The sequence below is a fragment of the Petaurus breviceps genome, unplaced genomic scaffold (genome assembly GCF_028583685.1).
Source record: "Petaurus breviceps papuanus isolate PSGF00001 unplaced genomic scaffold, PetGlider_PUasm1.0 174, whole genome shotgun sequence".
NCBI classification, from domain to species: Eukaryota; Metazoa; Chordata; class Mammalia; order Diprotodontia; family Petauridae; genus Petaurus; species Petaurus breviceps.
In genome coordinates this window covers 74729879-74754766 of record NW_027185761.1, presented here as the reverse complement: position 1 = coordinate 74754766, position 24888 = coordinate 74729879, and the positions used below count along the sequence as shown (strand labels likewise).

Genomic DNA, 24888 nt, shown 5'->3' with positions numbered 1-24888 from the left:
CGTGAAACGCACGCCGCGCTCCGAGCTGCATCCAATCAGAGCTGCAGCAGTGGTGCGTCATCCTGTTCTTCCCCAGTGATTTGCTTGCTGGCGCCATTGAGAGCAGTGCAGCAGGAGTAGAGCTGAGGCAGGACAACATAAGCCCTCCCCTGAAAATAAGCCCTCTGGTGTTTTTCTTTCCAAAAAAAATAATAAGACAGTGACTTATTATCGGGGAAACACGGTAGCCTCCTTCCTCCCCCCTCTACACACACTAATTTAAAATCTTTATTTAGTTACTTTCAGTTTACAACATTCAGTTCCACAATCCCTTGAGTTTCAAATTCTCTCCCCCCTCCTCCTCCCCACCATGGCAGTATGCAATCCAATATAGGATCTACAAACACCTTCACATTAAACACCAGTCAAGTTGTGAAGGATTATAGCCAAAGGAGTGAACAATGAGAAAGAATAAACAGAACCGAACCCAAAAGGCGAGAGGAAGCAGTTTGCTTCAATCTGCATTCAGACGCTGGAGTTCCCACACACGCTGTTCCTGAAGTCTTGGGATGACCCTGGTGCCCGCCTCCTCAGAGGGAGCGCACGTAGAGACCTCTCTGTTTCTGGACGTGGCCAATGCAAGAATTCTTCTTGCTTGACTGTGCAAGTTTGGCACAAGGGTTTTGTCTGTCTTTCTTTTTCCTTTGGGTGGGTGGGGGGGAGAAGCAGAAAGTGACTTCATTAATTTTTTTAAAGTGTAGTTAAAAAAAGTAAGTGCAGGTGAGGAGGGGAAAGCCCCTGCTAATGTGAGCGTTTGGCAGCTAGGTGGCTCAGTGGATAGTACTGTACTTGGGAGGAAGGGAGACCTGAGTTCAGATTCTACCGCAGCTGCTCAGTTTCCTCATCTGTAAACCAGGGCTAAGAATAGCACCTACCTGACAGGGTTGCAGCGGGGATCAAAGAGATGATATATGCAAAGCACTCTGCAAGCTTGTTAAGAACTGCTAATTACTATTGCTGGTATTATTGTCTACAAGTCTTACCGGAGAGGAGATGCAGAGGCTTACTCATCCAGTGCGCATTTATTAAGCGCCTGTGAGGCTCCAGGCACTGCACAGCACAGCTCCCTGGCCTCAGCCAGGCTCCTAAAAGGACCGGACCAGCTTCAGGAGGGGTCGGGTGGGGGGGGGCACCTCCAGGAGGGCAATGGCCCGCCCCCCAAGGGCACTGATCATCAGTGTCAGGCTAGGCCCTTTCCACTAGACTCAGGCTGGATGTGGGGCGGGGGCTCTAGGATTCAGAAGCTAGTGAGCAGTGGTCTTGGCCTCACCCATCCAAGTGCCACACTCCCCTCTGCAGTCTGCTGCTCTGCAGGCCCCCTTCCCCCAGCCCCCACGCCTCCCCCATGCCTCCCAAGGCACCTGAAGGACACCTTGGACTTCTTTCATCGATTTAGTCCACAAGCATTGTGGGAATGTCTGCTACAAGTCAGATGCTTTGCTGGGCTGTGGGGCTATGAACCCCAAAAGGAGGCTGGCCCTGCCCTAACCGAGCTTATCTGCTCATAGCTTGTTGAGTCATAAAGATTAGATAGCAAATAATTTCCGGGATTGAGGCAGAATGACCTTTGAAAAAAGCAAAGTGGGGGTGGAGAGGAAGATCATTCCAGGCCTAGGGACCAGGTGGTGCAAAGGCCTGGAGATGGGAGATGGCAGGGAACTGTTGTGTCTGGGGAACAGGCCCGAAGGCCTGAATGGAGAACAAAGAAAGTTTCAGTTTGGGAGAAATGTTCAACTGCTCTGTGTCTGATGTCCCAGGCAGAGGAGGTGGGGTCAGATCCTGCACAGGACACGGGAGAATGGTGGGACTTGGAGTAAGTCTGAATGCTTCTGGCTTTATTTTTCTCCCCTGTAAAATAAGGAGTTCAGACTGGATGCCTCTGTGGAAGGGGAGGAGAGGGGGAGGTGGGAGAGAGGATGGGGTGGAGAAGGGGGGAGGGGGGGAGGGGGGAGAGAGGGATGGGGGCGGGTGGGACAGCAGCAAGACACCCCTCCTAGATCGGGATCTCTGGGCTCGGCCCGGTCCTGCCAAGTCGGAAAGGCTGGGCTGGGGTCAGGGGGAGGGGGAGGTCAGAGTGAGGGATCTGAACACCCAACGGGGGCGGGGGAGGCTGGGAATGGGTCGCGGGTGCTCCCGGTGCCCAGTCCCGGCCCCTCCTCGCTCCCCTCCCCTTGTCTGGCCCCAGGGCCCTAAGCTGGGAGCCCCGGGAGGGAGGGGCACTCAGCAGCTCCCGCGTCCCTCCGGCTCCGCCCCCGGGGGTCCCCGGGCCAGGCGTGGGCGGCCCGGCACGCGCCGCCCTCTCGGGACGTGACCGTGGCTGCGACCGTGACCGTGACCCCGCCCTCCGGAGCCTGGAGGCGCAGAGGGGGCGGGGCTGCGGGGCCGGGGGCGGGCCGGGGGGCGGGCCGGGGGCTAGGCCGGGACTGGGCCGGGCTGTGACGCAGACGGGAGCAGGGCTGGCCGCGGGCTCCCGGCGCCGGACGCCTCTGCCGGGGCTCCGGCGACTCCGGGCGCCCGAGCGGGGAGGAGGAGGAGGAGGAGGAGGAGGGGGGGGAGGAGGGGGGGGGCGGGGGGGGGGGGGGGAGGAGGGAGAGCAGGGGGAGCGGGAGCTCAGCCGGCCGCCGGACTTTACTGCTGCCCTGCTGCGAGCGGGGCAGGCGCGGCGGCGGGCACGGTTTGCTCAGCAGCGAGGTGGCTGTACCCGGGCCTCCGGAGCCCGAGCGCGGCGGGGTCAGTGCCGCGGCGGCCCCCAGCGGTGGGTGTCCCGGGGCCACGGGCTCGGGGCGGGGCGGCTGGGGGAGGGGGCCGGCCCAGGGCTGAGAGTGGAGGCGGGGAGGGGGCCTGGCAGTGCGGGGCGCTCCGGGTCTGCGAGTGTCCCTAAGAGTGGCGGTGTTGGTGGGTCTGTGCGTTACGGCATGTAAGCCTGTGTCCTGCGCGCTTGTTTGCGTGTCTAGCTGTGTTTGGTGTGTCTGCATGTGCTGCCTGTGTGCGTGTTTGCCGGATGAGCCTGCGGGAGTGCTTCTACCTGTGGCTGGCTCTGGGCACATCCCGCGTGACTCCCCGAGTGTTTGGGGCGGTTGTTTACTTTTGTGTGTTGACCCTGAGTGCCTGTGCCGCTACATGTATGTGCGTGTGCATGCGTGGCCCATGTGTATCCCCATGCCCTCTCCCTGCCTCAGCCCCCCCCACCTGGAGCTGACCTCTCCCTGTGCTGCGGGAGGACCCCCCAAGGCAGGGGGCCTCTCTGGGTCTGCTGCCGGCCAGTGGCCATGAGCGGAGCTCGGGTTCCTGGCCTGGGCTGGAAGGCAGTGCTTGGGTGTGATGGATTGGCAGCCTCTGGGAGGTTCCTAATAAGGGTCTGTTTGTTGACTTTTCAGGCAACCCAGGGCCTGAAGGAAGGCGCTCCTTTCTACCCCACCGTTGGCTGGTGGGCACCTGCTCCTCCCTCCAGGCCACACTTTCAGCCCTCCCTGTGCTTTGAGTCCTTTCTCCTGCCACAGTGTTTCCATCTGCCCTTCCTAGGGTGTGTACTCTAGCCTCTCCTGCTGAACTGGAAGGGCCTCTCCAGGGCCCACCATGGGGGGCAACCTGGGCTGCCACCGCTCCATCCCTAGGGACCCCTCAGACCTCTCTCACAGCCGCAAGTTCAGTGCGGCCTGCAACTTCAGCAACATCCTGGTGAACCAGGAGCGCCTCAACATCAACACAGCCACCGAGGAGGAGCTCATGACGCTGCCCGGGGTCACCCGGCCAGTGGCCCGAAGCATCGTGGAATACCGTGAGTACATTGGTGGCTTCAAGAAGGTGGAGGACCTGGCCCTGGTGAGCGGTGTGGGGGCCACCAAGCTGGAGCAGGTCAAGTTCGAGATCTGCGTCAGCAGCAAGGGCAGCTCGGCCCAGCATTCGCCCAGCTCGCTGCGGCGAGACCCCTACTCGGAGCCCCAGCAGTACCACTTGGCCACGGCACCCCCCACAGCAAAGGTCAACATCAACACCGCCACGCCAGCCCAGCTCATGAGCCTGCGAGGGCTGTCAGAGAAGATGGCCCAAGGCATAGTGGACTACCGCCAGGAACATGGGCCCTTCCGGAGCGTGGAGGACCTCATCAGGTTGGATGGCATTAGCTCCTGCTTCCTGGACAAGATCCGGCCCCAAGTATTTGCTGAGAGGTCCCGGCCCCCCTCCACACACACCAACGGGGGCTTGAATTTCACTGCCAAGCCCCACCCTAGCCCCACATCCCTGAGCCTCCAAAGCGAGGACCTTGACTTCCCCCCCGGGGGCCCCACCCAGCTCCTCTCTACCCGTCCATCCATTGAGGCTTTTGGTGGCATGCGGGATGGCTGGCCCGTGCTGAGGCTGGCCACCTGGAACCTGCAGGGCTGTTCCATTGAAAAGGCCAACAACCCTGGCGTTCGAGAAGTTGTGTGCATGACTCTGCTGGAGAACAGGTGAGTGACTGACTGAGAGACAGTGACGGCTCCTCTGAGGACCAGGAGGGCACCTGCCATTATGGGCCTGCTGGGATTACACTGGGCCAAGGTGGGGAGGAAGAGGGGTGTCTCAGGGCTCCACCAGATACAGAGCTCAGTCTAAAGACAGGCCATGGCCTCTGACCAGAGCCCCAGGGAGGGCCAGTGAGATGGCCACCACCCCTGAGGCCCCCAGCCTCTCACAGGGACCAGGTGTCAGGGAAAGCCCAGGGCTGGTTTTTCCTCAGCTTTATTTTTTTTTTAGAATCTAACTGTGAGCCGCTGGATGCACATGTGTGTCCACATGTGTTGGGGGAACTGAAGGGAGGTTCAGCTGGCTGGCAGTGGGGGGCAATGAGCCTGTCTTTAAGTGTGAGGACTCTTGGGGGAGGGGCTGAACAGCCTCTATCTCTTTGGCCTCAGAGAGAGGGCAGACCCCAGCACACAGGGTGGGGGCGGGGGTGACTGGTGAAGAGGTGGTTGTCACTTGGAGGCTGTCCCAGTGTGTAGTGACCCACCCCGGGAGGGGCTGAGTGCCCTCTCCTCGGAGGTGTCCAGAGGCTGGCTGCCCACCTGTTGGGATGCAGTGGTGGGGAAGACTGGACTAAAGGCTGCTGAGGTCCCTTCCCACTCTGATTCTGCCTGAGCTGGAGAGAGTGACTCATTCCTCTCCCTTATTTAACCTAAAATTCGTTTCCCACTGCCCACAAGAACCTAGCCAGCAGTGTGGGGAGTCTCTCTGGGTGCCCGCAGCCAAACAGGCTGGCCTGGCCTGCTTGCAGGTGGAGGTTAGGCCCAAATAGTCTGAAACCTGTGGGCTGAGGGAGGGAGAAGGTGTTGCCTGCCTTGCTGCCATTGCTGGTATTCAGGCTCAGGAGAGCCTGTTCCTCAGGCTTGGATGCGCAGGTAAGATATCCACTGATAAAGTCTACAGACACCCCTGGGGGCTGCTGGCAAACCACTCTCTGTCAGTCACATTTTAGTTATTAAGCAACAAGCCCATGGGGGTGGAGGAAAAACTGTGAAGATTGTTCCCCCACTTCTGTTCTGTGATCCCAGGCCTGAGAGAAATGAGTCAGGTGTTAGCAGGTTATAGGGGCTTCTGATGAGAAAGCATCACCCCAAGGGGGCATTGCACTGGGGCCTGGGGCCCTGCCCTAGGTGTCCTGTGGACCCATGTCTTGTGTCCACCCCAGGCCGGACAGCCCAGGTGCAGGTGTCCTGTAGCCCAGGCCCAGCCTGGACGGCCCAGGTGCAGGGGCGGGAAGGGGTCCTGTGGCCCAGGCCACAGAGATTGTGAACACCTGCCTCTGGACATGCTTACTTAGTCTGTGGGACCCGGGCCTCAGGGCCTTCTCCTTGGGGGTCTCCAAGCATTTCTTGTGTGTGTGCTGTGTTCCAGGCACTGTGCTAAACACCGGGCATTCGTGGAAAAAACGTAGGCCCTGGCCTCAAGGAACTTCTTTCTAAGAACAGCAAGCATTGAAATAGTGCTCTAAGGTTGACAAAACTCTTTACAGACACAATCTCGTGTATAGATGAGGAAACTGAGTCAGGCATAGGGGAAGTGACTCGCCCAGGGTCACACAGCTAGTCCAGTGTCTGAGGCAGGATTTGAACTCAGTTCTTCTTCATTCCATTTCTAGGGCCCTCTGTGCTGTGTGAAGCCACCTGGGTTCCTCCTTGTCTGGCCTCTCCCTAATCATCTTGTCTTTGATTGGCTGGGGAGCCTGAGAAGGAGGGAAGGAGGAGTTCTAATTCCTCTTTTCTTTTCTGATGGTCAGGTTGGGCCTTTCTCCTTGGATGATGGAGGTTCTGAGCTGGGGTAGGCCGGGCGGGTTAATCTCCTAGATCCAGATTTAGGGTCATGTTAGAAGCTGAGAAGATGAGGGAGGGATGGATGGGATGGATGGGAAGGAGGGATGGATGGAGGGATGGATGAAGGGATGGATGGAGGGATAGATGGAGGGAGGGATGGAGGGATGGATGGGAAAGAGGGAAAGATGTAGGGATGGATGGAGGGATGGGTGGGAAGGAGGGATGGATTGATGGGAGGGTACCCCCCACCTGCTCTGTAACTGTGGCAATTATGGGAGCCCAGGGGAAATCCATTGGAGAAAAGCTTTTCTGAATGTTCCAGCCCGATCTCTTGGAAAGAGATCTGATTAGCCTTGGGGAAGGAGAATTAGAAAAAAATTTAACTCTGCTTGGCCAGGACAACTTGAACCCCAAATGCTTAGGGCAAGGCTTGCCTCAGAATCTCCTGTGTCCATGGAATGGAAGCAGGTAGAGGCTGCTCTGGGGCTCACATGACCTGGCCCTGGAAGGTCTCTGGACTACACACTCCTTCTGCTCCCCTGTGGTATGGCTGTTCTGACTACCCATTGGCCCATAAATGGTAAATTTGGCTTAAGGCCTAATCCCTTCAAAGTCTAGATGGGGCTCCTGGCCCTGTGAGTGTATGAGGGCCCCAGAAGAGGCTGGTTACTAAACATGCCCTGCACAACACAGGTGCAAAGTTGTAACTAGGGCAGGCAGATGGGGCTTTGGCTCAGGTGACTGAGTTTAGAGACAGACTGTTTAGAGGGTCATTCACCATGAGCCGTACAGAGAGAGGGGCAAGTACCATGTCAGTCCTTTACTGCTACCCTTCTTCTCAGGCTGAGAAAAACTCCCTTCAGAGGAATTACAAGGTAGAGGAAAAGCTTAGCCCTTACCTTTCATTGGGGTTGGCTGCTGGCAACAAATGATATTCTGGTGCAGGAGAGTTTCCCAGGTGGCTCATTTGTATGACTGGAGAACTACATGCCATAATCTCCAATCCAGTTTAATGAGCAGGAATTAAGCACCTCCTGTGTACAGAGACAAAAATGAGACGGCCCCGGCCCTCTATGGGTGGGGGCAGGGCAGGGGTGGCCCTGGAGGAAAGAAAGTAAAAAGAAAGGAATGCAAAGGAATTTTCCAGCTTCTGCGGGTGGTGCTGGGGATACCAGACAAAAGAAGGGCCCACACTCTAGGGGGGCAGAGCAGTGCCAGCCTAAACATATGCAGAATCAGTGAAAGGTCCCTGGAGGGATGCCAGAAAGGGCTGAGGCCCAAATGCAGAGGGAAAGCACTTCAGGCATGGGACATTGTCTGGGCAAAGACATGGAGAGTGGAGATGGAGTGAATGTCTTGGCCAGTTGGGCTGGATTGAAGGGTGAGGAGAGAGGAAGGTCCACAGGGCTAAGTTAGAAGTTGTCTGTCGGCCTCTGCTCTAGGCGCCGCTACTGGCTGTGATCTGTTCCCTGTGTCTCCTGGCCCCTGGATGACATCTTTTATTTGTAATCAATTTAAAGAATAGTTTCATTAGCGCCTTTTGTTTTCACCTCCTATTCTTTTCCAAGAGTGTGTCCCCCAGAGCAGCCCCTGAATCTCATTGTCTGGACAACAGAGCTTCTCTGTGCTCTGTGACCCAGAGTCTCCTGTTGTCTTCTGGTGATCAAAGGGCGGTCACACAGAAGGTGGTCCCTGTGCTCTGTCTGCTTGGCCTTGAGAACAGAACCAGGAGCAAAGGCTGGAGTTACAAAGAGGACAGTCTGAGCCCTGAACAGTTGGAGCTTTCCTCCAGTGGGCCAGAGCACCTCTGGAAGGCAGAATCTCCTCCTTCCTGGATGAGTCAAAGGCTTTTTGGTCCCTCGTGGGGATGCCTGTCCAGGTTCAGGTGAGACTTGGTTACCTTGGAGGCCTTGTCCGACTCTCCTTCCCCATTGCCGTCACCACTGCTGGGATGTGGGGCTTTGGTCTCCATGGGGGATGAGAACATTGGATTCTAAACATGCTGATGGCGCCGTTCCATTTGTCATGTGTTTACGGTTCTCCTTCCGTCTCACCCATAAATGTTCTTGCCTTTTCCTGGCCCTCAGTGGGCCTCATGTCAGGCTTTCTGCAGGCCACTCTTGTGTCTTGTAAGGTGAAGATACTTGTAATTTTGGGTCATCTTCTGTGACATGTTATCAATAACTTTATGTTCTAAGCCTGTCCTGCCCTTGGCTACCATGTTCCTCTACTTAGCAAGGAGATAGACTGTTTGCCAGCTGAGCTCTCTCGGCCTCCCCATTGGGGTGATTATTGAACAGCGATTAAATTTCTGGAAGAGCTCGACACAGTCTATGTGCACGTCTTTTCCTTTGTCCCTTTCCCTTTTCCTGCAGAGGAAGTTTCTTTGAGCAGGTCGGTTGGAGCTGCTGTATCTGCCTGGGACCCTCTCTGTTTTATCCTGCCTTCTTCTTTGGTGCTGACTTTGACCTTTCCTCCTCCTAGTGTGCGATGGACAGTAGTGGATTATGAAATGACTTCCTCATCAATAACCAGTCATATCCTGTTGTATAATAGTCAGATTTACAAGGCACCTGACTTGACTTCCTGCCTTGTTAGCCTCGTGACGCATCTCCCGCCTTATTTTCACTCTCCTGCCTCATTCCTGTCTTTGCATGAATCCTCCTGAGAATTGACGTATGCTCTGGCTTGACTGTGGTCTTTGAGCCCAGTACAACAAGGTAACTGGGTTTCTTAAGACATGATGTTTCTTGTTGCCTTTGGGCCCACATTGAAACCTGTGTGAGGAGAACCCCCCATGGAGCCTCGACTTTCTCCATCCTCCTGGTTCATTGATGAGGGGGATGCCCCCCTAAGGATGGTTCAGGCCCCCAGTGGGCTGTTCATGTTTATTCCCTGAGGTCTGTGTTGGGGAGCATTAGCAGCAAAGTGAGGGGGCCTGATGGTCTCCAAGCTGTTCTTCTTTAGTCCCCCACTTCCCTTTCTCCCACTCTGTTACACTCATGCCAGGAGGGGAAAGATGCCCATCTCTTTGTTCTGTGTGCTGCACATGTGTGCAATCCTCCCCTCTCTGCCTTTGCCCACATGTTCCAAGGAGGAAAAGGGTGGTCTCAGACAGAGCCTCAGCACAGAGATCACAAAGCTGGCCTGTGCCATCCCACCAGTGGGGTTTCCACTACCATTCCTGGCAATACATTTTGTGGAAAGTGTGGCTCCATCACACATTCCCAAACTCTGCTTTACGTGAGCCCTTGTTCCTGCCAGGAATCCTTTTAGGCTCCCGTTGGGCTGTGGGGAGGGCAGGGACCGTGTGTTTGCCTTCTTCTGTATGCCCAGTACCTGGCACACAGTAGGCGCTCAATCAGTGCTTGCTGGTGGTGACGATGGGGATGAAGAAGCAGCCAGCCCTTCTGTACCTCTTGGCTGTGTTATCTGTCCATTCCCAAGTTGGGCTCCACCTAATGAGCTAAATGCTTTCCTTTTGACATCATGAGGATTCCTGTCTCTGTTGGCTCAACCCCTCACTAGGGAGATACAGAAAAATGGGAACCCTCCAGGGCTGGGGAGATCACTCCCTCCCGAAGCAGCCTGTCTGCTTTAGGGACAACAGGACGGTCACTGTCACTAAGGAGACCCTTCTCGGACACGCTCCGAACGAATGCTTGCAAAGCTTCTTGGTCATTTTCTTTGATGCCCAGATGGTGTTTGGTGGGGAGGGGATTCCTGAAAGGTTAAAGGGAGCCTTGCCCTGGGGGAGCCAGTGTAGTTGAGACCCTTTGAGATTTCTGGAGGAGAGGGATGGTGACGGGTCCCGTGCTGGACAGTGAGCCCTGCCGGCTCAGGGCATAGGCTTGAGTGTGTGTGTGTGTGTGTGTGAGTGAGTGTATGTGCGTGCATGTGTATGTGTGTGAGTGTGCATGCAAGTGTGTGCGTGTGTGAGTGTGTGTGCATGCATGTGAGTGTGCATGCATGTGTGCGTATGAGTGCATGTGTGAGCATGTGTGTGAGTGTGAGTATGCGTGCATACGTGCATGTGCGTGTGTGCGTGTGCGTGCGTGTGTGCATGTGCTTAGAGGTGGGGGAGCTTGGAGGGGCTGTGCTTGGGATCCGGGAGGGCCGCACACACCCCGCACTTGCTTTACCCCTCCCAGCCTGCTCACTAGACCAGATGAAGGGAAATGTGAGGGGGGAGCTTGGTGTGTCCTCAGTGTCTTGGGACCTCAGCCCAATCGCGCTGCTTCTCTGTCTCCTGGTTAAGCTGCTAGAGGTTTACTTGAACCAAGAGAGGTGATCCCAGTGGCTGGAGTGCAGGACCACAGTCAGTAAATATTGGTTAAGTTCCAGCTGGGGGACAGACACATGCAAAGGCCCCACTTTGGTCCCTGCCTTCAAGGGGCTCACCATTTAATGGGAGAAGAGGGCCTGTTGACCAGTGACCAGTGTTGGCCAGTTGACCAGTGTTTGGCCAGTCAAATGGAAGGAAATCTCAGACAGGGATGGCTTCTCTCTAAAGGGAGGATTGGAGCTGGGAAGAGCTCAGAGCTGGGCCCAGAGCTGGGCAGGACTGACTGCCACAGACCCTTGTTGGGAAGAATCAGAATAGGAGGGGGGCTTTGTTGTCAGATGAGCATGAGGGGTTGAGAACTTTGGGCAAAGGCCAGTGTGGGGCCCTGGGCCTGGCCCCGGTGGTCGGTGTGCCCGGGGCCAGCTTCCGGCTTCCAGGAGCCACACCTGCTGCCTCTGGGGCTACCTTGGGACTCATGTGCCCTGGGCATCAATAAATGTTTAATGCTGAGAAAGGCAGCTGTGCCGGAGGAAGGAGCCCTGGGTTGGCAAGCCAGGACTTTTGGCTTCTCTGCTACTGTTGGATGTCCTGGGATGAGTTATTCCGAGCCTCCGTAGTGTCATCTGTGAAATGGGGATTTTGGTGTGAAGGCACTTCACCAGCCAAGAAGCTGGAAGGGTGGCATGAGAGGCAGAGCGCTTGGCCCTGGAGTTCGGGCTGCCTTGGTTTCCTCCTCTGTAAAATGAATGAATGTGTAGGACTTAATGGTGTAGCTTTAGGCATATGACCCTATTTGGAGGAGGGAGGAGGATTCAAGGTGGGGAGCCCACCCCTCAGTAACAAAAAGAGGCTTGGGCTCCTCTCCCTACCCCTGTCACTTCTCCCCACCTTTTTCTTTCCCTCTATCTCTCTTCCCCATCTTCCCCCCTCCACATCCCACCCCCCACCAACCTCCCTCCACCTGTCCCCACCTTCCCCCTTCTTGATCACTCCTGGTCCCCCACCCCCCATTGCTCTACTGAGGCTTCTTCAGGCCATCCTTGGGTCCAGCTGGAACAAGCTTTCTGTTTCCTGAGCCAAGTTTGGGAAGGACATGTCCTGCTTTGTTTTCTGTGGACAGAGACCTTTGACCTGATGGTACAACCTGATTTTTCCTGAAGTAGATGCTGCAGATACAGAATATGGAGGCTCATAAGCCGGCTCCCAAAAGCATCCTTTGTCAGCCCCTAAGGACCAGAGTCCACCTCACTTGCCCCTGCTGGGCCCCTGCCCACCTCACCTGCCCCCTGCTGGGCTCATACCCACTTTACCTGCCCCTGCTGGGCCCCTGACCGCCTCACCTGCCCCTGCTGGGGCCCTGCCCATCTCACCTGCCCCTGCCTGCCTCACCTGCCCCCTACTGGGCCCCTGCCCACCTCACCTGCCCCCTGCTGGGCCCTTGCCCGCCTCACCTGCCCCTCCTCTGCTGCTCAGTTTCTCTGTCTTCAGCATGGGCACATTAATATAAGTAGTTGTCCATCTTCACAGGGTCAGGAGAGCTGAAGGATGCCAGGACTTCACCAGCCTCATTTACACTCCTTGTGAAGCCTCTGCTCCATGATGGGAATTGTGGGTGGGCCAAAGAAGCAACCTCTGGTAGCTCTGGGTGTGGGTGGGTGACTGCTTTCATTTAGTGCCTGGGTCACCTTTACTCCTGGGGTGGAGTGAGGGGGTGGGAGCTGGTCTTGCTTGTCCCTGCTGCCCATCTGATCCCATAACTTGGTCAGTCATCTGCTGCCTGCTCTTCTCTCTGGTCTGAAGCCCCCACCTCCCGGAGCCCAGGCCACCGGGAGCCCCTCTTAGTCTGAGCAGGAGCCCCCAGAGACTTGTTTAACCAACAAGAAGTAAGTGTCTTGTTTGGCGAGGGGTGCAGAGAGCCCCTGCTGAGCTGAACTGGCTGCTGCCATGGGGCTGCCGGTGCCCCCTTTGCCCCCCACACTTCTGACGTGCTTCTGTCCTCCCATTCTCCTGCTTGTAAAGAGGCGACTCCGGGGGCTGTGGCCCTACCTTAATGGGCTGGGGAAGGGATTCCCTCTCATGGGAGCTTTTTGAGTAAAGGACAGATGGCCGTTGCCCATCTGAGATGCCGGGCCAGGCAGCCACCTGGCCCCACCAGCTCTGAAATCCGCTGGCGTGGGAGCCTTGAGAACCGATGCCCCCAGGAGTGGTGATCTGCAAGGCCACATCCGAAGTAGCCTGGGAGATGCTTCTCTTCCCTGCCTTGAGGGACCTTTGGAGTCCCAGGGTTTGTAATGGTGGGGGCCTCTGGGGAGCTGGAGGATGCCAAGAGCCTTGGCCCAGGAAGCAGAGAACAGTGTAGCCTCTGCCATGCCCCCCAGCCAGGGACCTGGAGCCGGGTCCAGGTGAGCCTCCCACCCACCGTGGGCCAAGTGCTGTGCTAAGCAAACAAGGCAGCTTCTGCCCTCAAGGTGCTCATACTCTAATGGGGAGACACATGCAGAGAACTGTGGCCTCAGTTTCCTCATCTGTCAAATGAGGGCTTGATCCAGACGAGCTGAGGGTTCCCCGGGGCCCCTTTGGGGGACCTCTCCCTGGGCTCCAGAGAGGCCCTACGGGGCAGTGGGGAGGGAGGGCTACCGCATGTAAGGGGACACCTTCTAAAATTAATTTCCAGCGCACAGAGAGCATCTGTTGTGGCTTGTGGGGGAGTTTAAAGTAGGTCGGATTTGAGATGGACGCCGTGGGTCCTGTCACTCATGCTCTGAAAAGCCTATTTTGGGTTTTGTTTATGTCACACTTTGTTCTTTCCTAAGTATGTGAATGTATGTGTGGCTGGGAATGTGGGGGGCACAAACGGGCACATGCTACCACCCCACGTGACACACATATGCACGTATAGTGACCATACTCCTGCTGAGCAAAATGACAGAAGTGTGGCTGCCGGGGCCCGCCCCTCCTGGGGCACCTGCTGGAGACCCTGAGCCCACCACAGTGGAATATGCCCATATGTGAGAGTGGTGGCTCCTTCAATCCCCTCCAACCCTGCCCTTCTCCCATGAGAGGGGGAGCCTGGACCCTCCCCGCCAATAGAGGGGGAGCCTGGACCTGCCCTCTCTCCCCTCTGACTGCCCCTTCTCACTCCATACTACCCCCAGCTCTGTCATCCAGTTCTGAACACCCACTATGTGCCAGGGACTGTCCTTGAGACTGTGATAAGGTCAGTGAAGTCTCCTCACTGGCCAGCTAATGATAAAGGCCTGGGGAAGGGCCCCAGGCTCGTTCCTTTGCAGACACTGCCCTGTCTGGGTGGTGATGGCCTTTCCTCTTTGGGAGGTCCCAGCACTAATGACACCACAGGACTGGACCACTCCCTAAACCCTGATCCTTCTACGGTAGCCTCCATTTGGGGGTTTTCTGGCCTGTTCATGGGGCCTTGGGGTTCTCGATTTAGAACTGGAATCACAGAGACCACAGAGTCCAACTAGCCCATTTTGCAGAGAAGGAACCTTGGGTCCAGAGGTGGGAAGGCTCCTGTCCCAGGGCACATAAATGGTGAGTGACAGACAGCACTTGAACCCAGGACTCAGACGGCAAAGTCAGGACTTTGCCCACCATGCCAAGCTCTCCTGGTTCATGGCCTTCATGCCTGTCTGTGGCTCGGTAGGAAGGTGGTCAGGACCTTCTGACTCTGAGGGACAGGAAGACAGATGGGTGGCCTTGGAGTCAGGAGGACCGAGTTCAAATCTCCCCTCAGACACTGGGTGATGCTCGGCAGTCCCAGCCTCTCTTCCCCTCAGTTCCCTCATCTGTAAAATAAGAACAGTAATAATGCCTACCTTCCAGGGTTGTCATGGGATAAAGGGAGAATATTTGGGGCCCGGCTGGTGGTTTCAGCTGAGTGGGAGCCTCTTTACCAGAGAGGATCAGCAGAGGTCTTAGGTGGCCAGCTCCGCAGGGCAGAGGGAGTGCCCTGGGGCACGGATGGGTGTGTGCCAGGGCGACAGAGAAGAGGGAAAACCTGTCTTTGTCAGGTTCTCCTGGGAAGGGTTCTGGGTTGGAATTTACCCGCTATCCCTTATTACTATTGTGTGACCTTGGACTTGGCTATGTGAGTGAAGGTGTTGTAACCTCCAAAGGCCCACCACTTCTCTTTCTGTGTGGCCCCCCGTCTCCCACCCCACACTTTGGTCAGGGCCCCTGAACTGGGGGAGGGGGGTGCAGGGTAGAGGACGCAGGAAGCTTCAGGGCCTTCCTGGTTGGGAGGCTTCCCTCAGGCCAGTCACTCAGGGTCCAGGGCTACCCCAGGGTTGAAGACTGAGTCCTGGGGAGGGTAGATCTGGCCTCATACCTTGTACATTTATATCGCCCCCCCCATCTGTCCCAAAGCCAGCAGAGCTGAGGAAGTGTTTGTGTGGGGAGGCCAGATCACTGTTGGTCACAGACACAAAAGTTGAAGCCCAGGAGCATTAACAGTAAGGGCCCTGCCCACTCCCCAGATCTCACCTCCCTCCCTGCCTCCCCCAGCCCCATTCCTCTGTCTGCACTTTGCAGATCCACTGGCCTGTGGCTAATGTGCCTGCCAGCCGTGCCTGAGGTCACCCCCCTGCATGTGCTGGGGCCTGAGGACAGTGTAGGTGGGGGGGGCTAAGGCCTGGGGGTAGGGCAGAGAGACTGGATGAGTGCATGGCTGTGAGGGCCTGAGCTACTTCTGGTGCTGGCCTGGCCAGCCACTGACTTCATGTGACTCTGGACCCAGAGTGGTGGGACTGACCCAGATTTTTGTTGTTATTCAGTCATTTCAGTCCTGTCTCACTCTTCATGACCCTGTTTGGGGTTGTCTTGGCAGAGATCCTGGGGGGGTTTGCCATTTCCTTCTCCAGTTCATTTTACAGATGAGGAAACTGAGGCAAACGGGGTTAAGTGACTTGCCCGGGGTCACAAAATTAGTATCTGAGGCCAGATTTGAGCTCAGGAAGATGGGTGTTCCCCACTCCAGGCTGGGCACTCCATCCACTGGGCCACTTCGCTGCCCTGACCTAGCTTAGCTACAAGCAGAGACATACCTAGGCCAGAGCAACTGGGCCTGTGTCCCTGGGCACTGACATCTGGGGGTGTGGGGGGAGAACTGTGACTCCCTAGTGGTAGTCTGGAAACTGGAAGCATAAGGGGGTTGGGGTAGAGGGTGAGTCCAGCTCATCTGGAAGGTGTTGGAGGAGGGAAAATTGGGACCACACTGGGGAGAGCCTTGGTTCCCAGGCAGCTTCTGTAGTAGGCATGGGGACATAGGCAGACATCCCTCCACCATGTGCACATGTGGTGTGCACACAGTGACAGGATGGACGGTGCGGGCCAGAGAGGGGGCCCGTGAGGAGGCTGCTGGGCTCATGCTGGGGCCTGCAGGGAATGGGCATCACTAGATGGCAGGTTTTCCAGTCTTAAGTCTTCCAAAGTTGGTTCTGCTGAATGTGGTTGCTGCCATGTAACTGGTTCTGCTGGTTCTCCATCCGTTCAGATAAGTCTTCCTGGGTTTCTCTGAAACCGTCCCTGCCCTCCAATCTCGTGGTCCCTTTGTTTGTACCCGATGACATTCCTCTGCCCCCGTTTTTCCAGCCGTTTCCCACCTTCTGGGCACTCTCTTGGGTCACAGAAAGAGCTGCTGTAAAGATTTCTGTGCATCTGGGCTTTTCTCTTTCTTTGATCTCTCCGGGGCATGTCCAGTCTTGGGTGTGTGTTGCTGGGTCAGAGGGGGTGTGCAGTTGAGTAACTCTTGGAGCAGAATTCCAGACTGCTTTCCAGACAGACCGGCCTCTGCCATTGGTTACTGCCCCTTTTGGGGTAACTCTTGACCATCGGAGGGCTGGGAGCACAACGTCTCCCCTTCCGATGAATTGTTGCTTAGTGACTTGGGAGCATGTTTTTCAAGTGGAGTCGATTGCTTGGCTTTTGACCCTTAGTTCTTGGAGAATGCCTTCTCGAATGCCAAGAAGTTGGGCTGGTGAGGAGGAGAGCCAAGGGTGGGCTTTTCTGGAACTGGAAAGGCCGTCCCACCTCAGGAAGGAAGCAGTGGAGAGGGAGAGACCGGAGATGGGTGAGAGAAGGAGAGAGAGAGGGTGTGGCTCCTGGGCCAAGGTGGGACGAGCCAGGAGGGAGGCGTGGGAGCAAGGCCCCAGGTGGGGGGCAGAGTAGGAGCCCCTCTGGGACTAGAAGAGGAAAGGGTGGGCAGCGAGGCTAGAGAAGGGCAGCTGAGGGAACATAGCCATGGGATGGGTGGGGGTGGGGAGAACACAGGACCCAAGGAAGGAAGCGCCCGGCCCTAGATAAAGGAAGGCCATGAGTTTTCATTCAGAGAGAGGAGGCAGGAGGGGGTCCAGAGAGGCCTCCTCAGCCAAGGGGACCCAAGCGGGGCTTTGAAGGCCTCTGGGCATTCTTAGAGGCTGGCCTGAGGAGGGAGAGGGAGTCAGGCCCAGGGGACAGCCTCGACCAAGGCTTACAGGCTTTCTGCACAGGGCCAAACTTTGCCCTGTCTTGCTAGTTTTTGAATTTGGTTAACAAGAAACTTCTGGTGGTCACAGGGCACTGTTGTTGTTAAGTAATTTCAGTTGTGCCTGACTCTTCATGACCCCACTTGGGGTTTTCTGGGTAAAGGTACTGCAGAGGTTGCCCTTTCCTTCTCCAGCTCATTTTACAAATGGGGAAACTGAGGCAAACAGGGTGAAGTGACTTTCCCAGGGTCACACAGCCAGATTTAAAATCAGGCCTTCCTGGGTCCAGAGCCAGCATCTTTCTGCTGAACCACTTTTGTCTTTGGTTGCTGAGATGGCCAGGAGCTTGAGGTGTAGCCCCCACACCACCCCAAAGCCAGCTGCTTTTCTAAGCTCTGCCCTCCTCTGCTTGGCTTCCCCCTGAGAATTCTCATGACTTAGGTGACAGTGTAGCTCTGAGGCCTGGGGAAGGCCAGGCGATAGACTCTGGGAGCAGGGCAATTTATTTGGCTGCTCACTTCTCTGTCTGCCCTTTGACTGGGATTTGTGGGGTTAGCAGAGGCAAAGGTCTCAGCTTCTATCTCCAGGCTGTAAAGCTGCCTTGTGTCCAGCAGAAAGCAAACTCTTCCTTAGGGACTGATTCCTGGCCTCTCTGACTCCTCGGGTATTGGGCAAAGTAAACAAGAGAAAAGCCTTCCAAGCAGGGAGCCATCCATGCTCTGGAAGATGAAGGCAGATGCCAGCACTTGGAGGCTGATGGGCTCAGTCAGATAGGCCCTCCTCCCTCCTCCGCCATCTCCACTGACCTTCTCAGACCAGGACCAGGCAGGGACCTCATGCCCACCAGGTCCGCTCTTCGCACCCAATGGGCCTTGGAACCTTGGGCCCTTCCCTTTCTCCTGCCTTGTCAAAGTTTGTCTCCCCTGCGTCCCACTTCCCGAGGCCTGGAGCCCTGTGGATCCTCTGACAGTGACATGTGTGCTGCTGTGTGCCGCCTTCCTTCGCTCCTTGTCCTCCAAGGCACCTCTTTTAACAAAGGCCTTGGCCACTTAATGCCTTAACCTGAAGGCAGGGGTCTAATGGTGAAGACCACGCAGGGGGGAGACGTTCGGGGTACTCAGGGCACTCCCCTAGTACTAAAGCTTCTCAGATCTCTGGTACAGGAATGCTCATTTGAGCATCATTTTCAAAATAAAAGCGGAGAGGCAGAATATTTCTGTGTGCCTGAAGTCCCAGGCCACCCCGGGACCCTGCTAAAGAGAATCCAAGTAATTATGTTAAAAATCAGTAAGAAAAAAGGGCATATTCAGCTTCCCTGTGGAATGGGGAAAGGTTCAGCACCTACCTTCCTTCCCTTCCTTCCCTCCCCAGCCTGGCACTTCCTCCCAACACACTCAAGCTTTTTCATGGGTCTGAGGAAAAGGCAATAGGAATGAAGACTTGGAATTTCTCTGAATTTTAAGCAGCCGCGCAGCAAGGAGGGCAGCACGGATTCACCGCTCTGGGAGTGACTGTTTGTAACTGCTCCTGGTCAGGTTGGACCATCACTTGCAGGAGTCAGATTATTCCTCTCGGTCAGTAACCCCACAGCCCGGAGATTCGTTGGTTGGTGAGGGGGAAGCCAGGGAAACAATGCACTGAGCTTGGACTTTCTCCAGCAGAAATGCCGCTGCTTCCTAAAGCAATGACTTCAGTGTCCCCTGAAGCCCAGCCTTGGCCTTCTTGACCCACTGTGGCAGGCTGATGTTGCCTGTGTTGTTTTCTACCAGCAGGCCTGCTGGGGGGGGCTCTGAAGCCTGGGGGTTCATAAGGAAATGAGGACAGGGCAGAGGACAGCATTGGTCTGCAGGGAAAAGGTCTGACTTCCAAATTTTTCTCTGGTGCTTACCAGCTGGATAATCTTGGGCTAGTCGAGCCCCTCTGGATCTGTTTCCTTGTCTATAAAAAATAAGGAGGTTGGGCTATGTGGGGTCCGTTTGAGGTCTCCGTGACCACGGTGGGAGCCATCTGGATGGTTCCAGGAGGGGGCCAGGAGCAGGTTGGTGCAGTCAGGATGGGAGGAGGCCCACTTTGCACAAGGAGCTCGCTAGCCAAGGATCAGAGTGTGTTTGGTTTGGAGAAGAGAGACTCAGAGGGGAGGCCTAAAGGATGGGGGAGTGAAAGAAGAAGCCAGCTTTTCTGCTTGGTCCCAGAGGGCAGTGCTAGCATCCGTGGGTGGCTGTCTCCCAGAATAAGATGCGGGAAGAACTCCCCACCCAGGGACGTCCTTGGGAGGCGGTGAGTGCCCGCTCACCTGAGGCCTCCAAGCAGAGGATGGAGGGCCAGCCAGTTGGCAGGGATGCTGCTGGGAGGATCCTTCTAAGGTCTAGCTTGGGCAGACAGGATCTCGTGCTGCGAGGTCCAGGCGATCTTCCTGAAGCAAGGTCTGGTCATGCTGCTCTCCTCAGTAAGCTCCATTGACTCCCTGTTACTTCCAAGATCAGCCATAAAGCCCTGTGGCTTCTAAAGCCTCTGGGATCCATCTCCTAACCATCTGCCTGGGATGCTTTCCCTCCTCCTCTCTGCCTCCTGGCTTCCTTCGAACCCCAGCTGAAATCCCACCCTCTCTCAGAAGCCTTTCCCAGCCCGGCTCAATGCCAGGGCCTTCCCTCTGGGATTATTCCCATTCGGTCTGTCTATAGCTTGTTTGTACAAAGTCATTTGCCCCTTGTCTCCCCCATTGGAAAGGGAGCTCCTTGCCTTTCCTTGTATCTGCAGCACTTAGTAGGGGCCTGGCACTTAGTGGGGTTTGATTAATGACTGATGTTGAGCATGACACGTGACTTCTCTGTGCCTCAGCCCCGCCATTTGTAAGATGAGGGGTCGCAGTGGAAGATGTCTAAAGCCTCTTGATCTTGTCCTCCCCCCGCCTTGCCCCCACCTGTGAATCACCCATGCCTCAGACTGCTGGGGAGGACTCTGGTCCCTGTGAGTCTGCCTGAGTAGGCTGGTTTGGAGCCTGAGATGGAAATGGAGGGTCAGTGGGGGAGGGGCTGAGGTGCCTGCCACATCTGTCTCCCTGTTCCTGCCCAAGTTTCTATGCCTCCCTGATGGCCCCAGCTGGGCTCCTGCGGGGGGGGGGGGCGCTGGGCAGTGTCTACACTTGTGTGCCTTGGTGGGAGGGGCATCTGGACACTGTCCTTTGATTTTACAAGACCCCAGGAGCAGTTGGTACAGGACGCTGGGGTGTTACCTCTGGGGGGGGGTCACCCAGAGATCTTGGCTTTCACGGCCTCCCCCCAGCTGCAGCGTTCCCATCACCTGGGCCCCAGCTGGGCGGGATGCCAGACCCTGGCACTAAGGAATGGGAGGGGAGGATTCGCCACATTTGCAGGTCCTGAGCAGGGGCAGGTGGCCAGTGCCAGCCTTGGACAAGGGCTAGGTGCTATTTTAGCAGAATTTTTGTGTGTTCCCATTCCTCCCAAGCAGTGGGGGTAAGGGAAGGAGCCTTCCTCTCCCAGTGACTCCAGTTTTCCCTGGAGGCTGTGCTCCCACCGAAATGGACACTGTCTCCAGTGATTCAGCCTGCCACTACCATGTCTCTGCCCGGCCACCCTCTTCATGCTCCCTGACATCTGGGGAGGGTCGGGGAGCAGTCCGGGAACAGTCTGTCATCTCTTGCCCCAGGTGTGCAGCCAGCCCATCTCCACTTCCTGTCCCACATCTCCCTTCCTCCTCATCCTTCTGGATTGGACACTGTATGATGCTTTCTTCATCCTTTGATCAGTCAGCCAGTATTTATTAAGCACCTACTGTATGCCAGGTACGTGCAGGAAGCCAGGGTCTCCCCTGAACTTGGTCCTTCCTGACTCCTCAGTCTTTGTAGCTGGTTCCTGGACTTTCTCCCACTCTGTATGAAGAGGAGGCTCCCAGTGCTCAGTGTCAGCTTCCCTGCCTCGCCTCGCTCATCACCCCAGGATGAGGTGCCTAAGGAGGCGCAGACGTGCTCGTGGATGCTGGGGCCCCTGTCTTGGCTTGCCATAGAGTGACAGGCCCTGCTCTTTGTTTTCCCTGGTGCTGGAGGACAGAACAGGAGGGCTGGAGTGTGGGTGGGCAGGGCAGCAGAAAGGGGAGAGGCCGAGGACAGGGAGGCAGATTTTGGTCTAACCCCATGGAGTGATAGGTAGTGAGTTCTACATCCCAGCAGGTCTTTATGTTGGAGATGGCTTGGTCTTTGCTTTTTTGGTCTGAGTTTCTAATATTATTGCCCTAGGGAACTGTCAGAGAGGAAATTCCCTCCATGAGTACACGTCAGCATCTTTTCTGCAACTTACAGTCCTAGAGACTGAGGTGACTTGTCCAGGTGATGAAGCCTGGCGGTGTCAGAATCGAGACTTGAATCCAGGTCTCCCAGCCCTAAGGGCTAGCGCTCTCTGGGCTGGATGGCTTCAGAATCTGCTCTCGTGCTGTGATTCTTGGATTCTTTCTGATGAAAGACAACAACATCTACAGATGGCCTGGTTCTCCTGTTGTCAGAATCTGTGACGGTGACCTGGAGAGTGGATCTGTACTGGGGTGTGGTGTGTGTGTGTGTGTATGGACAAAGCGGTCCCTCCCTGGGAGAGTAACCTCAGATCTCTGTGTGTGCAGGCACACCTATATACAGACGTATCTGGTTTGGTTTTTTTGCCTTTTGGAGAGCAATTGGGGTTAAGTAACTTGCCCAAGGTTACATGGCTAGTTTTTTTGTATGAGTGTTAAATGTCTGAGGCCAGAACCGAACTTGGGTCCTCCTGACTCTGGGGCCAGCGCTATACTCACTGCGCCACCTAGCCCCCCTGATGTATCTGTTTTTTAAAAAGGATTTCTCTTTAATTTTTATAATGAAAGAGTAAAAAACATTTTATGGGGTTGCCCTACTAAGTATGGGGCTTCAAGGACAAAAGGGAGACAATCCCTCCCTGCCCACAAGGGGCTCAGACCCTAATTGGGGTGACTGGACCTGGTGGGGAGGAGTGTCCAGGGAAAGGAGCTCAGGGTGGGCAGTCTCTGGGAAGGGGAGTGGAGTCACCAGGCAGTGCAGGGACATGCCCTTTCCAGAGACAGTGGTCTTAGCACTTTGGTTGCCGTTTTCAGAGAAAGAGATAAAGGAGCTGGGGAGTTGCCAGCAGCAGAACCACAAGTAGCCTGTGGTGCCACAAGGCCAAGCGACGTAGCTCCTCCCAGACTTAGTCTCTGGACATTGGGTTTGGGGAGTGGCTCAGAGAAGGTGGGTGGTAATGTGGTCCCTCCCTCTCCACTTCCCTGTGTGCCCCTTGAGAAGCTGAAAGCCACTGGGGGAGTGAAGAACCCATCCCAACTCCACCCAGCCCTCCCCTTGTGCCCTGTGGATTGCCTGTTCCATAAGCAACACACTTCCTTTCATCTTAAATCTTCTCCTCCCCCCCCCTCCAGCCTCCCAGGCTCCCTTTCCAGTACTAGGTCCACCTCCACTCCCTCCCTCTGGCTTCCTGGATGAGGCAGGGCAGTTGGGATGATCCTTGCTCCTTCCCCATTGTCCCTTCCAGGCTCTCCCCCATCCTCCATCATTCAGTTACTGTTTCTTTTTTTTTTTTAAGCAATTGGGGTTAAGTAACTTGCTCAAGGTTACATGGCCAGTTAATATTTCTGGTTATTATTATCCAGGTCATCCCGACACTGGAGCTGGTGCTCTTACTCACTGAGCCACCTGGCCGCCCCTAGTCACTGTTTCTTTTGAGGCTCATGCTACTCATGTCTACCTGCCAATCAGAGTCCTGGCAGATGTTGTCTGCAGACCCCCAGGTAACTCCCCTCCTTCCTGAGGAGATTGATCCTTGGAGACCAACCCTGGGAAAGATCCTTGTTCAGGTTTCGGCTGGACTTGAGATTCTTTCCAATGTGGAGAATCTTTGATGCCCAGATTCCTTTACCACCTGCCCTGCCGGCCAAACAAAGTGGGCCCGAGGAGCAAACAAGGTTGTAGGTGAGGGGGACCCCTTTGGAAGCAGGGCAGCTCTTGGGGTCTTCCTGCTAACCCTCCCTCCGCTCACACCCAGGCTCAGAGGCTCCCATGAACTGGAAGCATATTGGAGATCTGTCCCATCCTGACAATGCCCAGTCTAAGCCGGCAAACCATTTTGTAAGTTTGTATGATAGGAATCCATCCCCCAGGTCATCATGAGAGAGGACATTTAGGGGAAGGGGCCTGGCATCTTTGCACTGCCCCATGGAGGTGTTTGTTTATGCTCACAACGCTGGCCCTGGGTAGGTCCCTGGACTCTGGAGCTGAAGGGAACTCCCCGTAGAGGCCTTCGGGCCTAGTCTCTGCTTGCTGCAGCGGCAGACCCCCCTGGGCCAGGGCACTCCCCCACACTGCCTCCTCTTCTAGAATTGCAGGGCAGCAACGGCATTTGAGTGCCTACCCTGGGTAAGCACTGGGAATGCCAGCCCAGAGCTCATACTCTAATGGGAATGGGGAGCTGAGGTCTAGTACCATACCTGCTGCTCAGCGGCAGCACTGAGTCAGGAGCCCAGGTTTCCTGATGCCCAGGTCCTCCTCACACACTTGGAAAGGGGCACAGAGCAGTAGGATCATGTGAACAGGTGGAGGCAAAGGTCTTGGACACTGAGAATGTCCTAGGATGAGTCAGGAGTGTCTGCCAGCTCCTCTAGGAGAAGTGTGAAGGATGGGATCCTGGAAGGAAGCCTCTTGGCAGCCCGGGCATCAGGGGTCTAGCTGTGTCTGTGTAATGTTTCATCATTGAGTGAGTCATGAGAAAACATCTGCCAGATCGGGCCAGGATGGACCCAAAGCTGAGCCTTGTGGGATAAGAGCTGAACTACATCTACAATGAGCTTAGAGAAAATTTGACTTTGAAAATTTGAAAAGCAACGTATAAGGGTGTGCTGAGTCTGTGTGTATGTGTGAGGTGTGTAGCTGCCCTCAATGTGGTGTGGGACATCTCTGCCTTCTTCCCTGAATAAAAGAGGATGCTTTGCTTTCTTGCCTGACCTTGGATAATGTTCCCTGAGCTTCGGGATCAAGGGACCGAGACTTTGGGTCTCTGATGAAGAGTCGGTCTCTGGGCGAGTTTTGAGCGTGGTCATGTGGATGCCTCAGTGGCTTTGTGGAGAGAATGCCAAACGTGGAGTCAGGAATCCCTGAGCTCTAATGCTGCTTCAGATTCGTGCTAGCTGTAGGGCCCTGGACAGGTCACTTCCCACCTCTCAGAAGTCATCTGTAAAATGAGGGGATTGGGCATGACAGCTCCAAGGTCCCTTGTCATTCTAAATCTAGGCTCTCCCATCATGGGCTTCTCACGATTGCCAGTTCCAGTGGTTGTAGGGAGTGCTGGCTGCCATCTTGTCATCTGACTGGGGCTCATTGAACAAGGCGGCTCAGCTGTGGGCGTGTTGGCCCAGGCCCTGGAAGCTGAAAAGGGAGGTCGTTAGAGACCCTCTTGTGTCTGACCGGGCAGCAGGCCAGTCTCAGGCTCCTGCTCCCACTGTATCACTTTTATTAAAGGATCCTAGAGGCTGCTGTGGGTTGTGCAGTGACTCAGTGGTCAGCACGTGCCTGTGATGTAACATCCTCCTGTGGCAGCGTTTCATCAAGAAAGGCAACTTCTTCCTTCTGATCAAAGTTAGCAGCCGTGCTTCCCCTTTCGTCACTGGGGGTGCCAGAGCCTTGGCCCAATGCAGCAAACATTTAGTAAGTACCTCCTGGCAGCTGCAAAGTTCAGGGAAGATCGCCTCCCAGACCTTGGAGGGCCGAGTCCTCCAGGGGTCAGGC

At 55.8% G+C, this 24888-nt stretch overlaps 1 protein-coding gene across 2 annotated transcripts in view; it reads left to right on the top strand.

Annotated features, from left to right (window-relative positions):
• The first annotated feature begins 2626 nt into the window (after nucleotides 1-2626).
• The window catches only part of EEPD1 (endonuclease/exonuclease/phosphatase family domain containing 1), a 67851-nt gene continuing 45589 nt past the window's right edge, over nucleotides 2627-24888 (top strand). The window contains exons 1-2 of one of the 2 annotated variants that reach the window (XM_069084411.1): nucleotides 2627-2794; nucleotides 3417-4490. In XM_069084411.1, coding sequence (XP_068940512.1) covers nucleotides 3616-4490 — 875 coding nt within the window. In that variant the 5' untranslated portion in view covers nucleotides 2627-2794; nucleotides 3417-3615. The remainder of the gene's footprint in view (nucleotides 2795-3416; nucleotides 4491-24888) is intronic. The other variant, XM_069084410.1, reaches the window with a different exon arrangement.